The sequence below is a fragment of the Silene latifolia genome, chromosome 10, assembly GCF_048544455.1.
Source record: "Silene latifolia isolate original U9 population chromosome 10, ASM4854445v1, whole genome shotgun sequence".
Classification (NCBI taxonomy): domain Eukaryota; kingdom Viridiplantae; phylum Streptophyta; class Magnoliopsida; order Caryophyllales; family Caryophyllaceae; genus Silene; species Silene latifolia.
This window is the reverse complement of record NC_133535.1, coordinates 161401169-161425567: the sequence shown is the minus strand read 5'-3', so window position 1 is coordinate 161425567 and position 24399 is coordinate 161401169. Positions and strand designations below refer to the sequence as shown.

The window sequence follows — 24399 nt, the reverse complement described above, 5'->3', positions numbered from 1 at the left end:
GTTATTAGGATTTTGTAGATTAATGTTGGGATTGGGCTTCTAAACTACTCCATTTATTTTTAGTTTTTTTTAGATGTGTCAATTATTTAATAAAAATATAAAATAATACTTAAATATATAATAAGTATTATATAAAATTTTAAATTGAATAATTGTGAAATTTTTATATAAATAACCTATTTTATTAGTTAAATATATATTATAACGTTTTAAGTAGCAACCCTGTGCAATTTTGCACGGGTGTAAAGGTAAATAAACTAATGCGACGAAAATAGTACTAATTTGTTTAAAAAGGTGTGTGAGTTGGTCATTTTATTTTAAACCTAAACACTTTTATATATGATAGTCCATCCATATTATGCGATTATTTTACAACATAGTTATTCTACTTTTCTTATAGGCTTTTATTATTTGCATTTTTTTACCATTAATTATAATAAAAATTACATATAGCTCTTTTCCTCCGGCTTGATCATTTGTTTACCTTTACTTTAGGTACAAAACCTATTATCTTTATTACTACTCATTAAATGCTCCTGTATTTAATGAAAGCGCCTATTATTATGACCCGTACATTTTTTGCACGGGTTTAAAACTATAAGAGGAATAAAGCCGAATAAAAACTAACGATAACAACTCTAGCTAGCGCGACTCGAAGAGTGGTACGGAGATTGTAAAGCGGAATATCAAGATGAACTGTGCGAATATCTTTGGAAACGCCTTTGTTAGTCACGATAAATATGCTCTAGTTTGACATGCCATTCTTCACTATTGATTAATTGCTTGCATCGCGTAACAGTGAACCGACGATTTTAGGTCGAGTAGTGACCGAGTTAAGCACTACTCGTTTAAGATGCATTTACTTTGGTGTAGACGAGCCAACTAAGGAATATAGTATTGCTACGGTAACATAGATGACTGTCCTCGGTATTACATAACCTACCCACTTGTACCACGAAAAAAAAGGATTGCTTGTGGGTATCCAAAAAAAAAGTATTATGTAACCGCGAACAGTCGAACTCAAAGCATCACAGAGAGTCTACTTATTCTCGATTCTTTTAGCTGCCCCGCCCAGGAATATCATCTTCTCCTGAACATGTAACATACAAACTCAGCACAGAAGAAACAATTTCACGATTTCTCTAATGATTTAGCGTTGTTATTGAATTGTTGTAAAGTTTGTCATACAAGGAAACGAATATGACAATGTTAGCATTAAACCGCACATCAAAGGACTTGCATTAAACAAAGCAAATATTCTTCAAAATAAACAGAACTAGAAGTAGAATTATGGAAATTGCGTAGCTATGCAACCTAAATTAGTGTCTCTCTACGGTAGAGCTTTCTGACTAGCGTCTTACTGTGCTATACGTTAGGTGCACAGTTACAAACTTAAAACTAAGGATGCCAGAAACACAACCATGAGAAAAGCATTGCAACCAGCATATACATCTCGCAGGTGCTTACAAGAGCAGCTACAGTGTGCATTATCCAAATTCACGCCGCCTCAAGGAAGCCAAAAAATGGACAAATGATGCTCACCACACTTTCATTGTTATCAATTCCTTCAAACTTAGAAATTTTATGCTAATTCGTTTCATAATATATACGCGGACCAAATTATCCTTGGATATCTTTGTTTATGTTGATGACAATTGACAAATATAATGTTAGGGGCAAAGCAAACATCCCTTTTTTCTTTATGTTAGGGATGTCAGATATGGGGGTAAATTTTTCTTCATTTTTTCTTCATTCCTACAGCATCAAAAACTCCAAAATCATCCGACTCTCATTAGCACTTTAACAAGGTCAACTGTCACGACTACACATTGTAAACTTAGTCTTACATGCTAAGTCCACTTTCAACACAAGGACTACCATTCATGGAGCTGAAAAGTTCTAATGTACCGTGTCAAGCTTTGTTAGTAGCGGGATGAAAAAGCACGTGAAAGATCATGGGTTAAAATGTTAAACAAGCACGAATATACATAATAATAAGCTTCAAGACGGGATAGAATTTGTAAGGCTGTAAGAGCGTGAAGTGGAATAGATGATAATGAAACTCCAAAACAAGGGAAAAACAGTCACGAATAGAGATACAGGGGACTCCACATACTCGAACCAAATGCTTTACAGAAGTTCACATCGGACCTAGATGAAATGAGCATTGTATGCTAGCGAATAGAGTCTACACAAGCAGATTTAGCAATTATAGAACAAAAAACAGTCTCGATATTGAAGTTCATTCAAACTAGATTACCAGTATAGTCTAAGGTACCAAACCCTCAAAAGTCAAAGGTACTGCTCCACTTACCCGAAACACGCAGGCAGTCACTACTCAGCCATAATGGCTTGTTTAACGGTCCCCTCCCCCCGCTAACACAGGGCAGGCAGCCATATACTAGACACCACCAACCAGTCTCGTGTAAAGCTATGTTAATGAAGTAAACGTCATGAGGATGATAGGTCATAAGCAAGCTAAGCTACAAAGAGGGGAGAGAAAACACAAAGTAGACACGAGATTCAATCTGAAACAAAGATGAAAAACGACAGCTTAACAAAAGCTCAGACAAAATTTGTCCATAGAACACAAGTTTATTGAAAAAAGAAGTAGAAATAGTAGGCCAGACATCTTATCTACTCAAGAAAGTTTAAAGTGTGTCAGGATATATCAATGTTGTTAATGAGGGGGTATGAGAAACAGAGAATGTACTTACAGATTCCGGAAGCTTCTTCCATATGGTAGAAGCAGACTTCCTCACCTGATCAAAGGCGTACAAGATCAGGGGATACCAGGAATGAATAAGCAATATGACATTTGCTAAAGTTAAACATTACTTACCCTGGAATAACTCCAGCTTCTCTGGCTCCTAATTTGCTCCCTACAAGTTCAACATGAAAACTTAATAATCAAAGTTTACTCCAAGGAATAGTATAAATATAGCTTTACTTTAATTGCAGAAGAGCCGGAATAGCACGACATTTAAGTAAATCACATACAGCAAAACGTAAAAGGCATGGGTTCGAAGTTTGCCAGTATCATTTCTGTTGAAATAAACAGCATGGTGAGTGTACTCAATAAGAGGTAAGGCATTATTGATCTTTCTTGAAAAACAGAAAGACATGTAACTTACCGACAATCTAATTCAGACTTAGTCATCGCAACTGATGAGCTTAGCCCCTTGAAAAGATCAAGTCCCTTCATCCCCATTTTCTTGGTAGATACCTTCTTATCAGAATTGTTGCTGCCATTAATCTCCCAATCTTTCGGTTTCCTCTCTACAAACAACAAATATCTAATTATTAAAAACACAAATAAACGCAACTGTACTATTGTACTAATCCAGCAAATCGAGACCACTAAATTGCAACAAACCTGAGCCAGGAACTTTGTCAAAAGTGAAGACTTGAAAGGGCCTTTTACAGATATTACTCCACACTTGAGCAGTGTAGGCGACACTGACACCGTTTTCTCCTTTAACACGAAAAGTGATCTTGAACATTAATCCCTTAACACTCCAACAATAAGCTTTTAGGAGGCGAACGTAACGAGCAGGGCTATCCTGTGATAATAAAACAGTAGCATTGGTACAAGTAGACAACAAACGAAAAATATAAACAGACAGATGAGTGGAATTGAACAGACCATCAAGTGTTGATGCGAAACCGATGTCTCCTTAGCCATACGTTTGGCCATGTCCCAGTAAGTAGTATTGCGGCTTACACGGTAAGCTCTCCCATAAAGATGCACAGAACTCAGCCTTATCTTCTTCAACCCCATCGTATTCAATTGAAAATGTTATCTGAATTCAAATTACACAAAACCTAGATTATTACGGAGTATAAGCTAAATCAACTAATCCTAGCTGAATACTTAATAATTACAGAAAATCCTAGATTATTATGAGCTTAATCAACAAACCCTAACTGAATAATTAGAAATCGACAAACCCTAACTGAACGATTAAAAACCGAGAAATCGTAACTGAAACAACAATTAAATTAAATTAATTAATAATCAAGAAACTAAAGAGAAGATTGCGAGACATACCAATTTTTTTGATTGATTAAAATCCGCGAACAAGATAACAATTGATTTGGTTGAGGAGCTAGTGATTAGTGAGGGTTTCAGGATTGTGGCTTATGTATATATATATATATGGAGAATTAGTTTGAGCGATATTTCCGTACAGAAATTCCCGCGTCTAATTTAGTTTGGAACCCACGCTATTCCTTGTCCTTTGTTGTAAACGTGTGCTTAGAGACTTACCTTATTACTAAGTACTAACCCCCAAGATTAGACACCAAATTGCCAATTCGCCTCCACAAATTACTAAATATTGTCCATAGTACTGATTGAACTTCCTAATTTGCTTTCACTTTATTCTCCCCCAATATAAACCTCATTCAGCTTGTGACGGACTAATCTCGTCACAAGCTTGTGACCTCTCACTAAAAGAGAGAGGGGACAAGGTGGGACACCAGAATTGATGAACCTCATTATTTGAATATTTCAATTTTCTCTTTAAAAATGACTAAAAAAAAATAAAGCTCACAAAAATAACAAAAAAACCGATTTGCAAACTTTTGTATCTCCGTCCCACTGCTTCAATTCCGTCATTTACGCCACCAAAATCAACGACGAAGTAAGTAGTCTAAACAGGGTTTTTTTTTTTTTGAGATGGACATAGTAATTAGTAAGTAGGGTTTTTTTGATAGGTCGGATATGGGTCCTCAACAAATAAATTGTGTCCGAGTATAGGTCTGAGTTATGAGACCCGAACCCAACCCTTAAAAACAAAAAAAAAAAAATGAAAGTAGATCACTGAAAGTCCCAAACTCATACGCCATATCTCACAATCATGTAAAACCCAGAAGAGTGAAATGAATCCCCACCAAATTCCCTTTATTCTATTTTCCCCCCAAATAAACCCCATCAATCAAACGCATACACAAGAGGCTTTTATGAAGAATTGAAGATGATGAAAATGTCATATTCAAACAATCAAACGCAAATGAAAAAAGATGCAAGTAGAAGACAAGGGTGTCGAAGATATTCTTGTAAAAGAAGAGAGCTTGTTGCATCAAAACTGCTTGTTATTGCTAAATTATTTTGATTTTGCACTTTAATTAGCTGATTTGGGGAGACTCTTGTATGAATATGAATGAAATCGTTAGAATTAAGTAAGAAATTGGGGAGATTTGATGAATTATGGTTCATTAGTATTTGGAATTTAGGAGAGTCGAATTCATTTGGACTAATAAATAAAATTATGATAATATTATTAGTGAAAACAATATTTTAAGTTTGAACGTACAAATTACCTAAAATCTTTAACACTTGCAAATAGTTTACGTATATGATCAAGTTGTCAATCACGGAGCTTTAAAACTCGGATAATCAAACAAAGGAATAAATTGTAGATCAAATGGATTAGTTGGATGAGTAAATAAATGGTATTGTATTAATTAAGTTAACAATAAATTCACAAAATTAAACATAATACATGTAACAAAGGTGATATTATGCATACACAATAGAAAGTGTGTCGCACCCTTTTTGTAATACCCTCATATTCTTCTCGGCATGGCAACACCCCCTAATCAACCCATGTTCTACACAGCCACTAGGCACTAGCAATAACAATTTAATCATCAGTACATATGTAATTTTGACAATCAGCAATTTAATTCAATGCCGAATTGCATAGCTGACAATTTTGACCAAAATCGGGAAATAGAAGTAGCACTTATCTAAACTTCAGACAATTTCAAATATGAATATTTTAGGGCAATTAAGCATAAAGTACAAAGAAAGATTCATGCTTTTCACCAAATTACGTTTTTATATTATTGTATAGATAGATAGATGTTCATGCTTAAATTCGCTTCCTAAACTTTAATTTAGGACATTTAATAAATATTTGCTCTCTACATTTTTTAAATGCAGGTTGAACAGCAGACCGTAAATAAGTATCCTCTTGATCCTCTTGATAAGCTATCACCTTCCGATGACGAATGTTCTTCCTCGGATGACGAATGTTCTTCCTCAGATGGAGATGGAGAATGTTCTTCAGATGAAAAAAACCAATGGTCTTCAAAGGACTGGTCTTCAGATGAGAAAATGTTTGGGCTTTTACTTTTTGACGACTATATGCGAGTTATAGTTGCTCCTTTTATTCAAGTATTCTCGGTCTCACTACATACCGACGCTGATGATGATAGACCATGTGAAGTTTATGGTTCTATTTATGCTACTAACGCACGAGGTGTTGTTTCCAATCTCTATAGTAAATTTGTTACCAATCCCGAGACCGTTCCTAACAAGGGTATCTTATCCCTAAAAGGGGGATATGATATCGTTCTCTCATATGGCCCTTCCACGAACACCTCCATTGATTTCGATCTCAGTGATAAGTCTCGCAACACCTGGTCATTAAAGAGAAACATAATTTGCATTCCTTTAATGAAGATTGTGAGGAGACCTCTAACAAGCTCATAAAAGATATTGTTACCGGTGAGAAAAATATCCTGGTAAACGCATTTAAGTTCCTAATTTTCTGTTGACATATAATTTGCAATTGCACCATACTCCTGGGTGCATGGTATAATTTACCTATAACTTGTCATGTTTGTTTTGCAACTCCGATATTTGATGCTAAACTACCTTAGCACTCCTGCTATATTTCACAACAAGTTGAGCTTGATGAATATGCTGATTTATGACTTCAAATGTTAATATTCTAGTTCAATCTGTTAAAATGGTGTTGGGCAGCCGTCTAATGAATTTGAAAGGCCCTGTTCTGCACACCGAAATGGAGGCCCCAGATTAAAAAATAGCGATCCTTAAGAAATTTAAGAAATACTATATCAAATGTTAAATAAAGTCCCTAATATATTTATTGCACTAAAAAAAAATGTATGAGTACATTTTTGTAACATATGAGGATACTTATTTTGCTTTTAGCCAATGACATTTAACTTTAACTTGCCATTTAAGCAAGTGAAAGTGAAAAAAAAAACGGAAAACAAAAAAAAAGTTTCAAGTTACTAGGTATGTAAACATACATGGAAGTTCCAAGTAAAAAGTAAAAACTATGCATATGAAGAATTCACAATGCAATAAGTGTAAAAGGAAAGTTGAAAAATATGTAGCCAAGTGGAATCGAACCCGAGCAACATAGGGTATGGGTCCTAGGTGGGGATTGCGGGTCCGGACCTAGGGGGACCTGAGCCAAACCCGACCCGTTTCCATCCTTAGATTAATATGGGAACTTCACTTCAGAAGATAATTAAGATAGTTATTATTTGGGTTGACAAGCGAGTTCGTGGGGAGATGGCGTGACATCCGATCCCCCTTACCCCACCAATGTTGTTTTAGTGACTTAACTAATCTATAGTTCAATGGACTATGTATGTGTGCATGCTTTGCCTCAGCAATCACTCTGTAAACTTCATGGGAATCTAGAGTGATTAAACTTCGGTTATGTTAGTTGAAATTTAAAATTTTGTTGGATATTTACTGAATTGTTACTTTTTTTTGCCGAAGTGTTTTACTATAGCTGAACTTTGTTAAATTTCGTTGGTGAGTTAGCCAAAACAAGCATATGCTTAAGCAGTTAAGCCCAAGGCTATGCGAGCCATAAGCGAAAAGCCGGAGTGTGGTTTATATTATTTATAAACATGGCACCTCTAGTGTGCTTTAATAACATGGCACAATTGACGAGACACACAAATATGTAATTTTTTTTTTTTCGTTCTCTCCTTAGATTATCCTCTTTTCTTTATCCCTAACTTTGATTGATGTTACTAAAAGAAGGTATTGTTGGAGGAACTTTTATTTTGAAAATGTAAAAATTGTTCGAAAAGTTTACTTTCCGTATCTATGACTGAATGCCTTTTCCTTGACCCTCGGATCGTAGTCAGAGGCCCTTGTTGCCTTAGTACGCCTTTTTCCTTTTAAAAGTAAGCTCGGTGATACTATTGAACTAATGGACAATATGATCGGTTTTTTAAGTCCCGAAAAATACATTTCTAATGTTGTCAATTGTTTTATTGATGCTCTTAATTCTCTTTTGTCCTACCTTTAAGGGTCTCATAAGTGACATTGATGTCTCTCTTTTGATCAGGTTCGTTCTCATCAAGAACAGAATTTGTTAAGATTATAGAGGGGAGACGATAATAAGGGAGAATGTATTATTGATTGATGATTTACATGATTATGGTGAGGGTATTTATAATACCTCTCATCTTAATGAACCTTAACCCTAATTTGGCTAACCCTAATGGTAGCCGGGCCTAATATAGGCTCAATCTCCTAATACCCTCCCGCAATCGTAAAGGCAGTACGTAGTACGAACTTTACGATTGGAGAAATACAAGATAAAAAAAAAATGTCTATCTTCTCATCTCAATCTTCATTTTTCTACGTCTTCATCAATCCTGTCCATCTTCGCATCACAAGGTAGGTACGAGAAACAAGTACAAACTCGCTAGAAAATTTTCGAACAAGAACGTTAATCTTTTCAAAATTGTCGAATATCAAATAATTTGTTAGGAACACTAATCGGACCTAAACAAATCTCAAGTAAAACGGAAAATTATCCGTTAATTTAAAGTTAGGAGAACGCTAAGTTTTTCGAACTCCAAATAGATCGGAACCACCATCATGGTGATTAAAGTTGCGTAACTCGCCAGTCAATTTAAATACCACCTTAATCGAAGAAACGAATTTTAAATCAAAATAAAGAAAAATAGGGACGAAGTGGTGCCCCTGCCACATCGATAAGATGATGATGATTCTTGATTATTGTACCTAATGACAAATCCTACGTAGTGTGATTTTTTTTTTCTTTTTTTTTTTTGAATTCAGAAAAAAGGAAATTATTGTTTGTGTTGAAAATCCTACCGGTGGGTGTAAATTTCCGGCCACCCACCGGTAAGAAAGCGGAAGCGGTTTATAGAGACCAAAAGCTTAAGCCGATGGTTGAAGTTCCTTGATTCGTTTTATATTCTAACACTCCCCCTCACACGAAGGCCCTTTTTTTCTTTTTGGGCTTGAGGTGTGGGTGCAGGCGGGATTCCCTGGCCTGTTCTGATTATCCACTTTTTTAGAATGGAGGGGGGTGGGATTCGAACCCGTGACCTTTTGGTCACCTGGCTCTGATACCATGTCAAGATTATAGAGGGGAGACGATAATAAGGGAGAATGTATTATTGATTGATGATTTACATGATTATGGTGAGGGTATTTATAATACCTCTCATCTTAATGAACCTTAACCCTAATTTGGCTAACCCTAATGGTAGCCGGGCCTAATATAGGCTCAATCTCCTAATAGAATTTGACGTTGACTCCTTTTGGGTAAGTCTCTACAAATACAAATTCTCATATGAAGCGATCTCCGAAGGGGGTGTTTGGTTGAGAGTCGTGGAATGAATTGCAATGGATGTGATCTGTTCCAATATTACAGAAGTCGGCTTTCTTATAAGCCACGGGTTGATCGTGTACAATTAGTCGGTGATTTGAGAATTCCATTATCCAAGTCAGTGGTCGTGGTTCCTGAAGGTGTCGCTCTTGTTATCGAGCTTGACTTGGATACATTGTCCTGTAGCAACGTAAAAGATATTGTGTTTGGCAAGAAAGAGATGAAGATCAGTTTCTCGAGAACAATACGTGCTGAAATACTGGGAAAGTATTCCGGGGTTCAAATTTCGGCCAAGTTTAACTCCTGTAGGTAAAGGTTTATTATGTGGGATTATTATCTTTATCTTATTTCTAAGGCAAGTGATTTCGTCTTGGATTGACTGACCTTCACATAGGCACTAGGCCCTCGTTGATAGAATTCACACCCTAATAATTTAGGGTGTATCAAGCCGATTTCATATTTTAGCTCAGGGCCTGAGCTCGAAATCGGCTTCCTTAATAAAACTAGAACTCTAGTATTGTTCTGTAACTCCTTAACTAACTTATTTTTTTGGGTAGTTTTGGTAGGTTATTCTTAATCTTTATAATTTTTCTAATTATATTTTGAATTAATCTTTATTAGTGGTTCCAAATATGAAACTGTAATGTTAATCCGTCTTAACTACTCCCACTAACACCTATTTGTTGATTCCTGGATTCGTCCATTAAACTTAAAAACTAATGACCGTTGTCTCAGTAGATTCCTTCCGTTTAGGAGAGTCGAATTCATAAGGACGTTTAAGGCCTTGTTCTTTTCGGCTTAATTTAAGCATATTTCAGTTCAAGCTCTATTCAGTTTAGCTCATTCAGTTCTCTTCAACCCTATTCAAATCTACTCGACATCGGCTTCATTCAATTTACTTTTAACTCCATAAAGTCTCGAGTTTATTGTTAATAATTAAAGTTTTTAAAATGCACAAAGCTTCTTATACTTTTTCTAAGTATCATTGTGCCTTTTATTTTCTTTATATTGACATAGTAAAATAAACTTCAATACTTATCTTATAATGTGCTAAAAAAAAGGTTCTTTAAAGTCAAAACAGTACCTGCATTTAAATGGGAGTCATTCACCAGTAAAAAGAAACATCCCATTGAACTCAAAGGAAAACGGGGTCCTGTGCAACCGCACGGGTTGCACATGCCTAGGGCCGGTCTTGTACGTGTGTAATATTTGTTTGATTAGCTGTAGAACAATCTTCATGCTTGAATGCGCTCTCTAAAGTCTAAACTTTATATTTTCATTTACAACATATGTTGTTTATGCAGGTTGAACAACCAAGCATAGTAAAATATCCTCTTGATAAACTAGATGATGAGCAACCATCTTTAGATGGTCATTGTTCTGCTTCTTCAGACGGAGAATGCTCGTCATCAGACGGAGAATGCACTTCTTTAGACGGAGAATGGGATTCCGAAGAAGAACAGTTCGTTGGTTATGAACAATGGACTTTAGATGAAAAAAGTCATCGGCCAGGGAGGTTTAAAAACCCTTCTAGAGGTTTAGTTGTTCCCTTAGTTCAAGTATACTCGGTCTCACTCCATACAGACTTTGATGATGGTAATGGACCATGTGACATTTATGGTTCTATTCGCGCAACCAATTCTCAAGGTGTTATTACAAATCTCTATATGCGAGACATTGCCAATTACGAGACTGTCCCAAACGGGGGTAGCTTATCCCTAGTAGAGAGATTGTATAAGTTCATGTCATATGGTCCTACCACTAACACCACCATTGATTTGGATCTCAGCGACAAGTCTCGTAACACCGTGTTCATTAATGAGAAACATAATTTGCACTCTTTTACTGAAGAATTTGAAGATTCTTCTTATAAGCTCATAAAAAAGATAATTCCTGGTGCGCATTGCTTCGCAGTCGTTTACTATGCAAAATTCTTGTATGCAGTTTGTGCGGTTATAAAAGTTGCAATATTTAGTAAGCGTGACACAACTAGCCCTTCTGTTGATGTCTAATGGAGACATATCCCAATGCTAGGCAATATTGCAACAACGATGACGAAGTGAGGCATATGAAGTGTACTCTTTTTAGCAAGCCATTTGACGACCCTGAACGGGTTATGGTTGGGACGACTATGAGGCTATCTATATATTCCTCTCTCATCATTGATGCAGACATCTCAGATTCCCATGGCCGTTTAGCCTCTGGCTCTTTAGAGTTCCAGACCGGTGGCCAATGCAAAAAGTTAATTGATGATGAATTTGGTACTATCATAGTGATTGTGAGGTTGGAAACCCCTTACAGAGAATTTATACCGGAAGTTGATATTAGAGAATAATATGTTGGAGAAAATTACTCGGATGCACTTACAGAAGATTCACAGGTTGGAGTGAGCAACAAGAACCGGGTAACTTCAATGAGTTTCATTTTGTTTATACATAATCTATCATGTTAACTTCAATATTTGATGCAAAACTACCTTAGCACTTAATATCTCATAGCAACTTGAGCTAGATGAATATTCTGATTTATGAGCTGAAATGTTAATACTTACTCAATCTGTCAAACGGGCAAATTGGGGTTGGGTTTCCAAGAATTCGACTAAGTGGGTTCATTTGGAGTTCGAGTAATTTTCGTGTCTATTATTATTGGATAAGGGTCGGTTAACATTTAGGGGTTATAATGATTCGGGTTACATGTCATGCTCGTGTCCTCACTTTGAGTTTGAGTCCAGACCCTGACCCGGAGCCCGACTCCGACTCCAACTCCAACTCGAGAGTATGAGTATGTTAAGAGTATGAGTAGGGTCATTTTGATCTGGACTATTTTTCAAGGTGTAATTAAGGGTTTGGGGGAATAATTGGTTCGGCTGAAAAAGGTGGCCATTAGAGAAAAATTGAGAGACGAGCCGGGCTCGGAGCTTGAGCTTGAGAATAATTGGTCATCTAGGGCGTTAACGAAACGAGACGAGCATAGCCTTGCTTAGCTTGTGCTCAAGAACCGAAACTCTAGCTCGAGCCGATTAAAATGTGCTCGTTATAAAACTTGCGAGCTTTAACGCGAGCTCGAGCCAAACTCGGCCTCTAATCGAGCCTATATATAATTATGATTTTTTTTTCTCCTTTTGATATTTTCAATAATAAGGCTCGAAGATTATATGTAAAAATATTTGGCAAATTAGTGAGAAGATTTGATATGTGTGATACAAAGGTACAATCATGATAAAATATTTTTATAAAATATGAGTAATATCTTATCTAATCACAGAAGTTTGAACTCCTCGCAAGCTCTTCGAGTCGAGTAGCATTTGCTCAATTCTCAGCTTAACTTGTTAAGCTCTCAGACCGAGCCGATCTCGAGCTCCTCGTGAGTTGTGTCATAATAATTTGATGGATTAGGTTTGTATGCCGTTTTGAACGATTGTTTTTGTCTAGAAAAGTTTATTTTAGATTTAAGAAATAATATTTACATGTTCGGGTAAGGGTGAAAATACTATAGATTAGCACCTTTCTATAAGTTTTTTTTTTTTTTTTTTTTTTTGCAATATTTAGCCCTAATGGACGTCCCTTGAATCATATTACTTGGTACTTATTATATATATAATTTAGTATTAAATCATAATTTCAATCTACCTATTATCGTTATTGTGGTTTTTCTACGTGGTACCTTATACTTTTTTCGAATTTTACGTGGTTTCCATCACTTTTCAAAAATATCAGTGGTACCCCCAAACTTAATGAAAACATCTTAAAATGCTCTAATTTGCCTCTTTTAATAAATGTTTAGTTTATACATTTTGGATTGATTTTTTGGCAATAATTTGTCATGCCATTAACATAAACATCGTTTAATCAATTATAAATATATTTTCTTTACAAAATTTAACTGTTTAAAAATGTGATTTTTAGGAGTTTGGGTATTTTCAGAATATTTTACAAAGTTTAGGGTACCACTGATGTTTTCATAAACGCAAGGATACCACGTGGAATTCAAAAAAACACAGAGGTACCACATAGAATAACCCTTAATATTTTGAACAACATACACTCTTCATAACGATAATTTCATCCACCTTATTTTTCAATTGTTTTGCAAGTAGCTTATTTAACCAAATAAGTTGCGTGAAATGAACCGCTACTTAGGTAACATTTGAGAAATAAGGTGTCTAATTTTATTTATCTTCCTTTTTACGCCTTCAACCTATTATCTGTTACCTTATCAGCTCCCAATTTTTAACTCCCTTTTTAAGTTTCAGTTTTAAGCTAGTTTTTTTTTTACCAAACAGAGCCTTGATCGCTCCCTTTAAAAAGTAGGTTTACTGATACTGTTAAAGTAAACTAATTTATACATGGATATAGACACATAGTTGTGCAAGGCATGAACATCACATCTCTAGTTGTAGTTTTCCTAATGGTCTTTCCGATCTCTAGATCCACCACATTCTCTAATGTATACATAGATATTAGTTGTGAGGCATGAACAACACATCACTAATTAGTTTTCCTACCCCTCTTGATCCACCACAATCTCTGATGTCTCCTTATATGTCTGTAGATGCCGTTATTTGTCTTTTCCTTTTTTGTAGGGTGTCATAATTGACTTGATATCTTTATTTTGATCAGGTTGTTACTCGTCAACAAAATTTGCCGTCATTACCATTGGGGTAGAACTCAATAAATTTAAATTCTTATATGAGACAATCACTTAAAAGACTGTCTTTTTAATTGACATTAACATATCAATGTAGTTTTTACCCTCCAAAATGTGGCTCTAACTTCTCTATTCAATAGGACATGTCATTTTTCAAGCATGCATTCCACCAACACCGTCCAGGATAGAGTGAAGTTTGGCGGAGTTATTTTCTGTATATGTTTGACATCAACTTATTTTTAGGGCTCTATTCAGTCCGTGGTTTACATCCAATCTGTTGCTTCTAGGCTCTTTCACATTTATATCGTCACTCCGACAAATTTGGTACTATCCCAGTGATTGAAGACTATAAATTGTGTCAAATACATTCCAGAAGTTTTTTTTTTGGTGACGAGGAAATCTTATTAAGATGCCTAGGACAGTGACTTAAGGAAAAACAATGGCACGAGGATATAAGATCAGAGATGTTATTGACGATGTTTTCTTCTTTGTGTTTTTCTGAGCCCCTTCAACACTATCGCTGCTGTTTTCTTCGCTGATAACCAAAGTTCCACATGTGAGGGTTGTCGTATATTAATAAAAGAGTGGAAACTTGTTGGGCCTGTGTTGTGGACTCTTTCTTCTCCGTTCGAGTGCGACCAGAAAGAGTAATTATGATATCCATTAACACAAATAAAAGAAATTAATTAGTTCGAAAAAAAAATTTAAACTCAGGTTATGAATACCATCGATCATGACTTTAACCACTAAGATAATCAACATCTACAATAAAATGAAGATTTTGGCTTTACTGAAAGCATCAATTCATTGTAGTAGTAAATGAACACCACAGAACTTAAGTTCTAATCTACTCTATATAGCTCTAAAACAAGGTAGGCCGTGTATGTATTGCTCGGAATCTAGACTACTTTAGATAAAAAGGATAAATTTCAGTTTCTTATGTGCTCCCTGCTATTTTATATGATCTTCCACATTACTTTTGGACCGATATTTAGATAAAAAGGATAAATTTGTCGTGTATGTATTGCTCGGAATCTAGACTAAATGTGGAAGATGTTAATAAATAGGAGGGAGTAGGTTGTTTACTTTTTGCTCTTGTCAATCTAAATGAGTACTATTTGAGGGCATGTTATAACTATAATTATAAAATGAATAACTCCGTCATAAACAATAGCTTGTGTTTATTTTATAGGGATTCTCACCGAGTTTCTTTGTGGTATGCGTGAAACGGATTCAAAAGAGTCGAGAGTAACAAAAAAGTGATTATCTGAAATTATTATTGTAATTTTAAATTCAGTAATTAAAAAATGACGAGCGTTTATTGAGGGGGATATGAATCAATTGAAATTTAAATTCACAAACAAACTATAATCTATTTATTGTTTATGAAAGTACGTAATCCCTTGATTAGGGTTGATGTTATTATTCCAATATATAGGCATTACAATAGATATTGTTTCCATACAGTTAGCTATATGCAAGGCTAAGAATCCTAACAAATCAACTAAATAAGATAACTAAATAATATACATGCTTATAATACATATCAACAGGATATCGTCTAATACACCCCCGCAGTCGGAGCGGGAGCGGAGCAAACGCTAAGACTGGAGCGAAAACGAGTGAACAAGGGCTTGGGAAGACCTTTAGTAAAGATATCCGCATATTGGTATTCAGCTGGAACATGGAGGACCTTGACTAAGCCAAGCCGGACTTTCTCCCGTACAAAGTGAATGTCAATTTCGATATGCTTAGTTCTTTGATGTTGTACGGGGTTGCCTGAGAGATAAACCGCGGAAACATTATCACAATAAATGAGACTGGCACGGGATATGGGAACATGAAGCTCGAATAGTAAGTTCCGTAGCCAGCTTGTTTCAGCAACGGCATTTGCAACGCCACGATACTCAGCTTCCGCGCTAGATTTGGACAGTGTAGGTTGGCGTTTTGACGACCAAGATACCAAATTGTTACCAAGAAAAACACAGTAGCCGGAAGTGGAGCGTCGTGAGTCGGGACACCCGGCCCAGTCTGCATCAGAATAGGCAGTGAGATCATGCGAGGGCGATTTCGAGAGGGTGAGACCGAGGTCAAGAGTACCTTTAAGGTACCTTAAAATTCGTTTGAGGAACTGGAGATGCGGCTCACGAGGGGCGTGCATAAACAAACATACCTGTTGAACGGCATAGGTAATATCGGGCCTAGTGATTGTCAAGTATTGGAGGGCACCAGCTAGGCTTCGATACATGGTTGAGTCCGCAAGTAAGGGACCTGCTGTAGAGGACAATTTCGCGCCGGGTTCAACAGGAGTGGTGACGGGATTGCAAGAGTCCATGTTGGCACGTTTGAGGATGTCACGGGCATACTGGGCTTGTGAAAGAAATAAACCGTGAGTGTTGCGGAGCACGTGAATCCCAAGAAAATGATTAAGTTTACCAAGGTCCGTCATGGCGAATTCGGATGATAGTGCTCGAATAACTTGTCGAAGAAAGGAGTCACTGGAAGCGGTCAACACAATATCGTCGACATATAGCAAAAGATAAGCCGTGTGATTACCATGTTTATAAATGAAGAGAGATTGATCACATATGCTGCTTCGAAAACCCCGTGACTGAATAAATGTCGCAAACCGATGATACCAAGCTCGCGGAGCTTGTTTTAAACCATATAAGGACTTACGGAGCCGACAGACATGGTGCGGAGCAGAGGGGTTGACAAATCCGGGTGGTTGATGCATAAAAACAGTCTCAAGAAGGTCACCATGCAGAAATGCATTCTTGACATCTAGTTGATGTATTGGCCAAGAACGGGAAGTAGCTAAACTGAGCACGGTCCGAATGGTCGTAGGCTTAACCACCGGGCTGAAAGTTTCATCGCAATCGACTCCAACTTGTTGGCATTTTCCATTAACCACGAGACGAGCCTTATACCGTTGTAGGGAGCCATCCGACTTAAATTTATGGCGAAACAGCCAGTGACACCGAATAACAGGGGCATCCTTAGGACGCGGAACCAATTCCCATGTACCATTATCAATTAAAGCACGGTATTCAGTGGTCATGGCAGCATTCCAATTATGGTCCTGGAGGGCGAGTTTCGGGGACTTGGGAAGGGGTGAGATGGTGGGTGAAGAGGTGGTGGCGACCATGTTGGGTTTGGTGTTGGGTTTGAAGATGCCGTGCATAGCACGAGTACTCATGGTGTGTTGTCGGGGTGGTGGAGGTGGGGAAGGGGGTGGGGGAGGAGTGGGTATGTGGGGAGACGGCGTAGGGGAGGGCGTGGTTGTGGCAGGGGAGATGGGTGTTGGGAAAACAGGGGTGTGTGGAGTGGGGGGAGAAACAGGGGATCGTGGGGAGTGTGGGGTAGGCGGGTTGGTGTCGGAAGTGGAGGTGGGGCGGGTTAAGGCGTCAATTAGGGTGGGTGGCAGGGAGTTGATAGACGGGTCAGAGGGGGAAGACAACGGTGTAGGGGAAGCGAAAGGGAAGACGGTCTCATCAAAAGTGACATGGCGCGAGATGATGAGTTTACCACTAGATAGATCATAGCATTTGTAACCACGGAACTCTTGCGGGTATCCGAGGAAGACACATTTGGTTGATCGGGGGGCAAGTTTGTGGGGTCGTTTGGATGAGATATTGGGGTAGCACACACAACCAAAGACACGGAGGTGAGAATAGGAGGGATTTTTGTGAAATAAGGCGGAAGTGGGTGAGCGGAAGTGAAGGATTTTTGTGGGCAGGATATTGTGAAGGTGTACGGCCGTGTGTAAGGCGTCGACCCAAAATTCAGAGGGTGTAGAGGAATGGTGAAGTAGAGCTAAAAGAATTTCATTGATTCGTCGTATCATACGCTCGGCTTTCCCGTTTTGAGAGGAGGTTTGGGGACACGAGAACCGAAAAGTGAGGCCATGTTTGTTTGCAAAATTGCGAAATTCGTGATTGTCAAATTCGCGGCCTAAATCACATTGAAAAGCCTTAATGGATCGTTGGAATTGTGTGGCAACATATTTTTGAAAATTAAGAATTTTAGTGAAGGTTTCGGATTTAAATTTCAACGGGTATACCCACACAAATTGAGTGAAATTATCGATGAGTATTAAGTAGTATTTGTAACCGGCTTTGCTAGTGATAGGTGAAGTCCACAAGTCGCTATGAACAATATCAAATGGGGCAAGAGTAGTAGAATTAGAATCAAAAAAAGGTAATCGTCGATGTTTGCTAATTTGACAAGAATGACATAAAGACGAATTTATTTTGCTACTACAATCAATGCTAGACTTGGACTTAAGATAACTTAAAATGTTGGCACCCGGATGACCAAGACGGGAGTGCCAGACGTCGGAGGAGAAGGCAAGAAGCTGCGGGCTAGGCTTGGTGGACGGCTGGGAGGGCTCGGATGAGAAGGGATATAGGTCGCCGTCACTATTACTCCTCAGTATCAGATTCCCATTCGCTAAATCCTTCACAGAAAAACCACACGGGTCAAATTCGACGGATACATTATTATCTTTGGTAAATTGTCGAACGGATATGAGGTTTTTAATTATTTTTGGAGTGTACAGAACATTGTGAAGATATAGGGTCCTATTTGGGTTAGCTAGGGAGGTTGTTCCGGAACCGAGAACTGGAATGCTAGCACCATTACCGACGTAAATAGAATTAATTGTGCTTGAATTGAGTGGGGAGTGAAACGTACCTGGGTCCGCGCTCAAATGAGACGAAGCACCGGTGTCCATATAGAAAGGACTGGGAGGATACGGTTGTGGCTGCATTTGAAGAGCTGCAAAGACTTGTGCCAAATCAGTATGCTGCTGTTGTGGTTGGCCCTCATCAGAAACTACATTAGCCTGTCCAAAAGGAGTACCAGACTGACGAGGAGTGCCACGACTTGAACCAGGCCGAGGAGTATAGGATTGGGCAGGAGCTTGCCAAGGCTGCCACGGGTTACTCCAACCCGGAAAAGTGGGATACGGGCACGGTGGTGGGGTCCAGGTTGCGGGCCAGCCAGGCATGGGTCCCCACGAAAAGCTTGGAGCAGAAACCGTGGAGGACGAGGACTTGGATTGAGTCTTGCTGCTGCCATTATTACCACCCTTGTGATGGCCACGCTTGCCATGGTTGCCGCGTTTATTATTGCGCGGAGGGGCAGGTGGGTCATCCCAATTCCGTGATTCGGCAGCCGGAGCAGAGGAAGCAACCAAAGCTGTGGCGTCGTCGCGGCTGGACTGTCGATGGTTCTCAAGTTCAATCATACTACGAGCGGTCTCGAAGTTTGGCAAGGTCTGATTGATGTACGCGGCCACCGTGTCGTATGCTTTAGGGAGACCACGAACCATTTGAAGAACCAATCGTTGGTCAGTGATTGCAGCACCAACATCCTTTAATTGGCCAGAAAGTTCACGCAATCTTTGACAATAGGCATCGAACGAAGGGAATTTCGCGAGCTTGAGAGTGTGAAATTCGCTCTCGAGACTAGCAGCACGAGCGCCTTTATTGTTAAGAAAGATGTTCTTAACGCGATCCCAGGCTTCTTGAGCAGTGGACTCGGCTTCAAGGATTCGTGGCAGCAAGTCATCCGACATCGTGCCGTAGATCCACTGTAATACGTGGGCATCGATCTCATGCCACGCCTCATACAGCGGGTCAGTCGTTGCAGGAGCTTTCGTGCCATCAATGTGATGCAACACTTTGTATCCGCGGGCATGGAGCGTAAAGAGGTTGACCCATGACGCGTACGATACTTTGGCACCATCTAGGACACGAACTTTGTTTTGTATGTTCGTGACGGTATAGACAGGGTGAAGAGAGGACTTTGAGGAATTCGAGGTGGCGCCGTCGCCCATGGTAGCGTGAGGCTAGGGAACGGCGGAGGAACGAATAGGGTTTTACCGTGAGCAAAACCGAAGGAGGCAGGAGGATCGAAACGAACCTGATACCATGAAAGTACGTAATCCCTTGATTAGGGTTGATGTTATTATTCCAATATATAGGCATTACAGGAGATATTGTTTCCATACAGTTAGCTATATGCAAGGCTAAGAATCCTAACAAATCAACTAAATAAGATAACTAAATAATATACATGCTTATAATACATATCAACAGGATATCGTCTAATAGTTTATTATTTTACTTATCATTTTGAAAGCGAAATGAGCTTGCTTCTTCTCATTCGATTTAAGTTTGTTAGAACTACATTAGTCAAAGGTAAAGAAGTTGTTGAATATGATGATCCCAATATATGGAATAGCAGGCAAAGTATTGTCATTCGCGGTGTTGGGTTTGACAAGAGAGCGAAGAAAGGTAAACTAGTGAAGTTAACATTTAACCTTCTTCGTTCTTCCAACCAAGCCCACCCAAATGACTCGATTGACGGGTCCAACTCTTGGATAAAGAGAATTTCATGTCTTATAAACAAACTTGGTGGTTAGCGGATCTCGGTAAGGAAACTTCTATAAATATTATTAAAAGGGTAAACCTTAAAAGCCACGTAGAGAATGCCACATCGCATTACTAAATGCCACCTTGCATAACCAAAATTCCACGTCACCAATTATAGAAAGCCACATCATGATTTCTTATTTAAAAAGAAAAAAAATGAACCATTAAATGCAAATGAGTCAATTTTTGAAATAATGGTCAAAAATAAAATATTTGTCGTTTTGGGTCGGTTTTGAAAATATTTGTCAAAATGGTGTCCACGTAGGCTCGGGATTTCTAGACCTGAAACACGCCACTACTAATGGCGTGTTTTGTGAAGGAAACACGCCATTAGTAGTGGCGTGTCTTTACAACAATTTTTTCCTCAATCGATCGAACTTTAAAAAAAAAAAAAAAAAATACATAAGACACGCCATTATGGGTGGCGTGTTTCCCCTCCGAAACCCGCCATTCCCAATGGCGTGTTTGTTTTAGTCCATTTTTTAATGAAGTTTCTTTCCGTACTCATTATAAACACGCCATTGGTTGTGGCGTGTTTTAGGTCCAGAAATCCCGAGCCTACGTGGACACCATTTTGACAAATATTTTCAAAACCGACCCAAAACGACAAATATTTTATTTTTGACCATTATTTCAAAAATGGATTCAATGCAAATAGCATAACAAGCATTAACTTTAGCTTTTTTAATTTTTAGATAAATTAAACAACCATTAAAAATAAATTCATACTAAATTTAAAATTTTAACGTTTATTGTTAGAATATTTTAAACAACAAATAAATATCACATAATTATAATTTTACACCATTTATAAAATAATAAATAATTTGTAAATATTAAGAGCAAATAATAACATACTTAACATTAAACATTAATATTTTAACTTTTAAAACTAGAATAGGTTAAACGAAAAATTAAAAATTTACATAACTCTAATTTTAAACTTTTTATATGTGCAACTCCATCTTAAATCTTATTGAAATAAACTTGCTCAATTTTGTTAAATTTGATAAATAAATATCCATATAATGTGAATTTTGTAAAAAAAAAAAAAAGAAAAAAAAAACTTTTACATTTCTTTCTATTTACTCTATATTTATGTCTATAATAAATATGTTAATAATGAAAGCGAATACTCAAAAGTCATGAAACCTTTCTACATATTTATGTATATATTAACTTTGATAATAATAATAAAAAAAAGTCTAAAAGTCATAAAATGCATCTTCATTTGGCTATATAAATGTTTTATGGAAAGCACATTTGTGAGCCAAAATTCAAGACAAATTTTTTTTATCCCTATTGCCAAAAGAATTGTATGTATGTGTCAATAATCTTTCTTATCATTGTATCAACATCAAGATAAGTGTATTAAGGTTTTTAAATTAATGATTTATTTATTTATTTATTTTTAAGTTCAATTGCTTTGAAGTAATCTTCACATTTTTAACCTTAATATATATGTAATTTTGTTTTCATTTAGAGACTATCAAGATTTGTGGAGTTGAACTATTCAAAGTTAAATATACTTATACCTTTATAATTTAATGCCTATTTCTTACCTTTCTAAGAGAAAAAACTTAAATTAATAACGATAAGGTTAATATTACATAAATCAAATTCCACCATTTTATCTATAAATATTATTAAAAGGGTAAACCTTAAAAGCCACGTAGACAATGCCACCTCGCATTACTAAATGTCACCTTGCATAACCAAAATTCCACGTCACCAATTATAGAAAGCCACGACATTATTTCTTATTTAAAAAAAAAATTGAACCATTAAATGCAAATAGCATAACAAACATTAACTTTAGTTTTTTTAAATTTTAGATAAATTAAACAACCATTAAAAATAAATTCATACTAAATTTATAATTTTTACGTTTATTGTTAGAATATTTTAAGCAACAAATAAATATCACATAATTATAATTTTACACCGTTTATAAAATAATAAATAATTTGTAAATATTAAGAGCAAATAATAACATACTTAACATTAAACATTAATATTTTAATTTTTAAAACTAGAATAGGTTAGACGAAAAAATAAAAATTTACATCACTCTAATTTTAAACTGTTTATTTGTGCAACTCCATATTAAATCTTATTGAAATAAACTTGCACAATTTTGTTAAATTTGATAAATAAATATCCATGTAATATGAATTTTGTAAAAAAAAAAAAATAGAAAAAAAAACCTTTTACATTTCTTTCTATTTACTCTATATTTATGTCTATAATAAATATGTTAATAATGAAAATGAATACTCAAAAGTCATGAAACCTTTCTACATATTTATGTATATATTAACTTTGATAATAATAATAAAAAAAAGTCTAAAAGTCATAAAATGCATCTTCATTTGGCTATATAAATGTTTTATGGAAGGCACATTTGTGATCCAAAATTCAAACCAAATTTTTTTTACTCCTATTGCCAAACGAATTTTATGTATGTGTTAATAATCTTTCTTATCATTGTATCAATATCAAGTTAAGTGTATTAAGGTTTTTAAATTAATAATTTGTTTATTTATTTTTAAGTTTGATTGCTTTGAAGTAATCTTCACATTTTTAACCTTAATATATATGTAATTTTGTTTTCATTTAGAGACTATCAAGATTTGTGGAGTTGAATTATTCAAAGGTAAATATACTTATATCTTTATAATTTAATGCCTATTTCTTACCTTATTTAAGAGAAAAGTTAAATTAATGACGATAAGATTAATATTACATAAATCAAATTCCACAATTTTATTTGTTATTAATCACTCAATTGGAGAAAGAAGACTATATGAAGAAGAGTGGTAAGAGAAAACTTAAATTAATAAAGATAAGGTTAATATTATATAAATCAAATTCCACCATTTTATTTGTTATTAATCACTCAATGGATTATTTTTATGGATAGTTAATTGAAAAAAGAAGACTATATGACGAAGAGAAGTACTATAATTGCTTAAACAAATATTCCCCCAATTACACTCAATACTATGGTATAAACTACCTACAAGATTGACAACATGAATGTGAATGAGTAATTGTTTTTAGGTTCATAATTTTTTTTGTATTATTTCAGACACTTTCAACTATATGTTTTATTTGGGTATGTGTTATTTTTTTATTCATCATTTTTTCTTTGAAAAATAGCTCTCATAGAATGAAATTGGAGTTGCGAGGATCTCAATCTTATTAACAAGTTGGACAAAAAAATCTCTTTCGGTATTGATAATAGCTAAATGTAAATTATTGTCTAATACTTATGCGTACATGTCATATTATCTTGTGTGTATGTCTTATAACACAAATGAGATTGTAACAAAAAAAAATAATACAAATGAGATTTGTAGTAGGCTACCATTTAACTCATTTTATCTTTTATGCTAAATTTTAAAATTTAGGATTTTTGATAAATTGATATAAACAATATATTAAGATTATCATTTATTAAACTTCATAATATGCTACTATTAGAAAATATGATTTATGAGAATTAAAAGATTGAGAAGATAAAAAGTCCTATAATTCTATATCTTCTTAACTTCTTACATTTCGAGATTTATTATTCTCAAAAAAAAAAAAAAAAAAAGGATCAATAATTTAATATTATGGATTAATTTACTCTTTCGTCTTCACGTACTAACTTTATTGGCCTAAATGACAAAGGAACATTTAAGCTTTCACATAGAGAATTTAGTACATAATCTATACAATCTAATTAAAAGGTAATCTTAAGCATTTATCATGATTTACTGGACTTATTAAAGATAATTATTTTTTTTAAAACCACATGTTATTAGTATATTAATGAAAATAAACAACTAAAGTACAATATATAGTTTTGAAAATAAACCAAATTTGTCAAAGAAATA

General features: G+C 36.0%; 1 protein-coding gene across 1 annotated transcript; it reads right to left on the bottom strand.

Moving 5' to 3' along the window:
* Positions 1-870: 870 nt before the first annotated feature.
* On the bottom strand, positions 871-4229 carry LOC141606764 (uncharacterized). Its single transcript, XM_074426049.1, has 8 exons — positions 4052-4229; positions 3647-3803; positions 3377-3563; positions 3135-3279; positions 3001-3045; positions 2843-2882; positions 2718-2762; positions 871-1090 (listed from the first exon to the last, which is right to left on the bottom strand). The coding sequence occupies exons 2-8, from the start codon at positions 3779-3781 to the stop codon at positions 1040-1042; spliced, it is 648 nt and encodes a 215-aa protein (XP_074282150.1). The 5' UTR covers positions 3782-3803; positions 4052-4229; the 3' UTR covers positions 871-1039.
* Positions 4230-24399: the final 20170 nt, after the last annotated feature.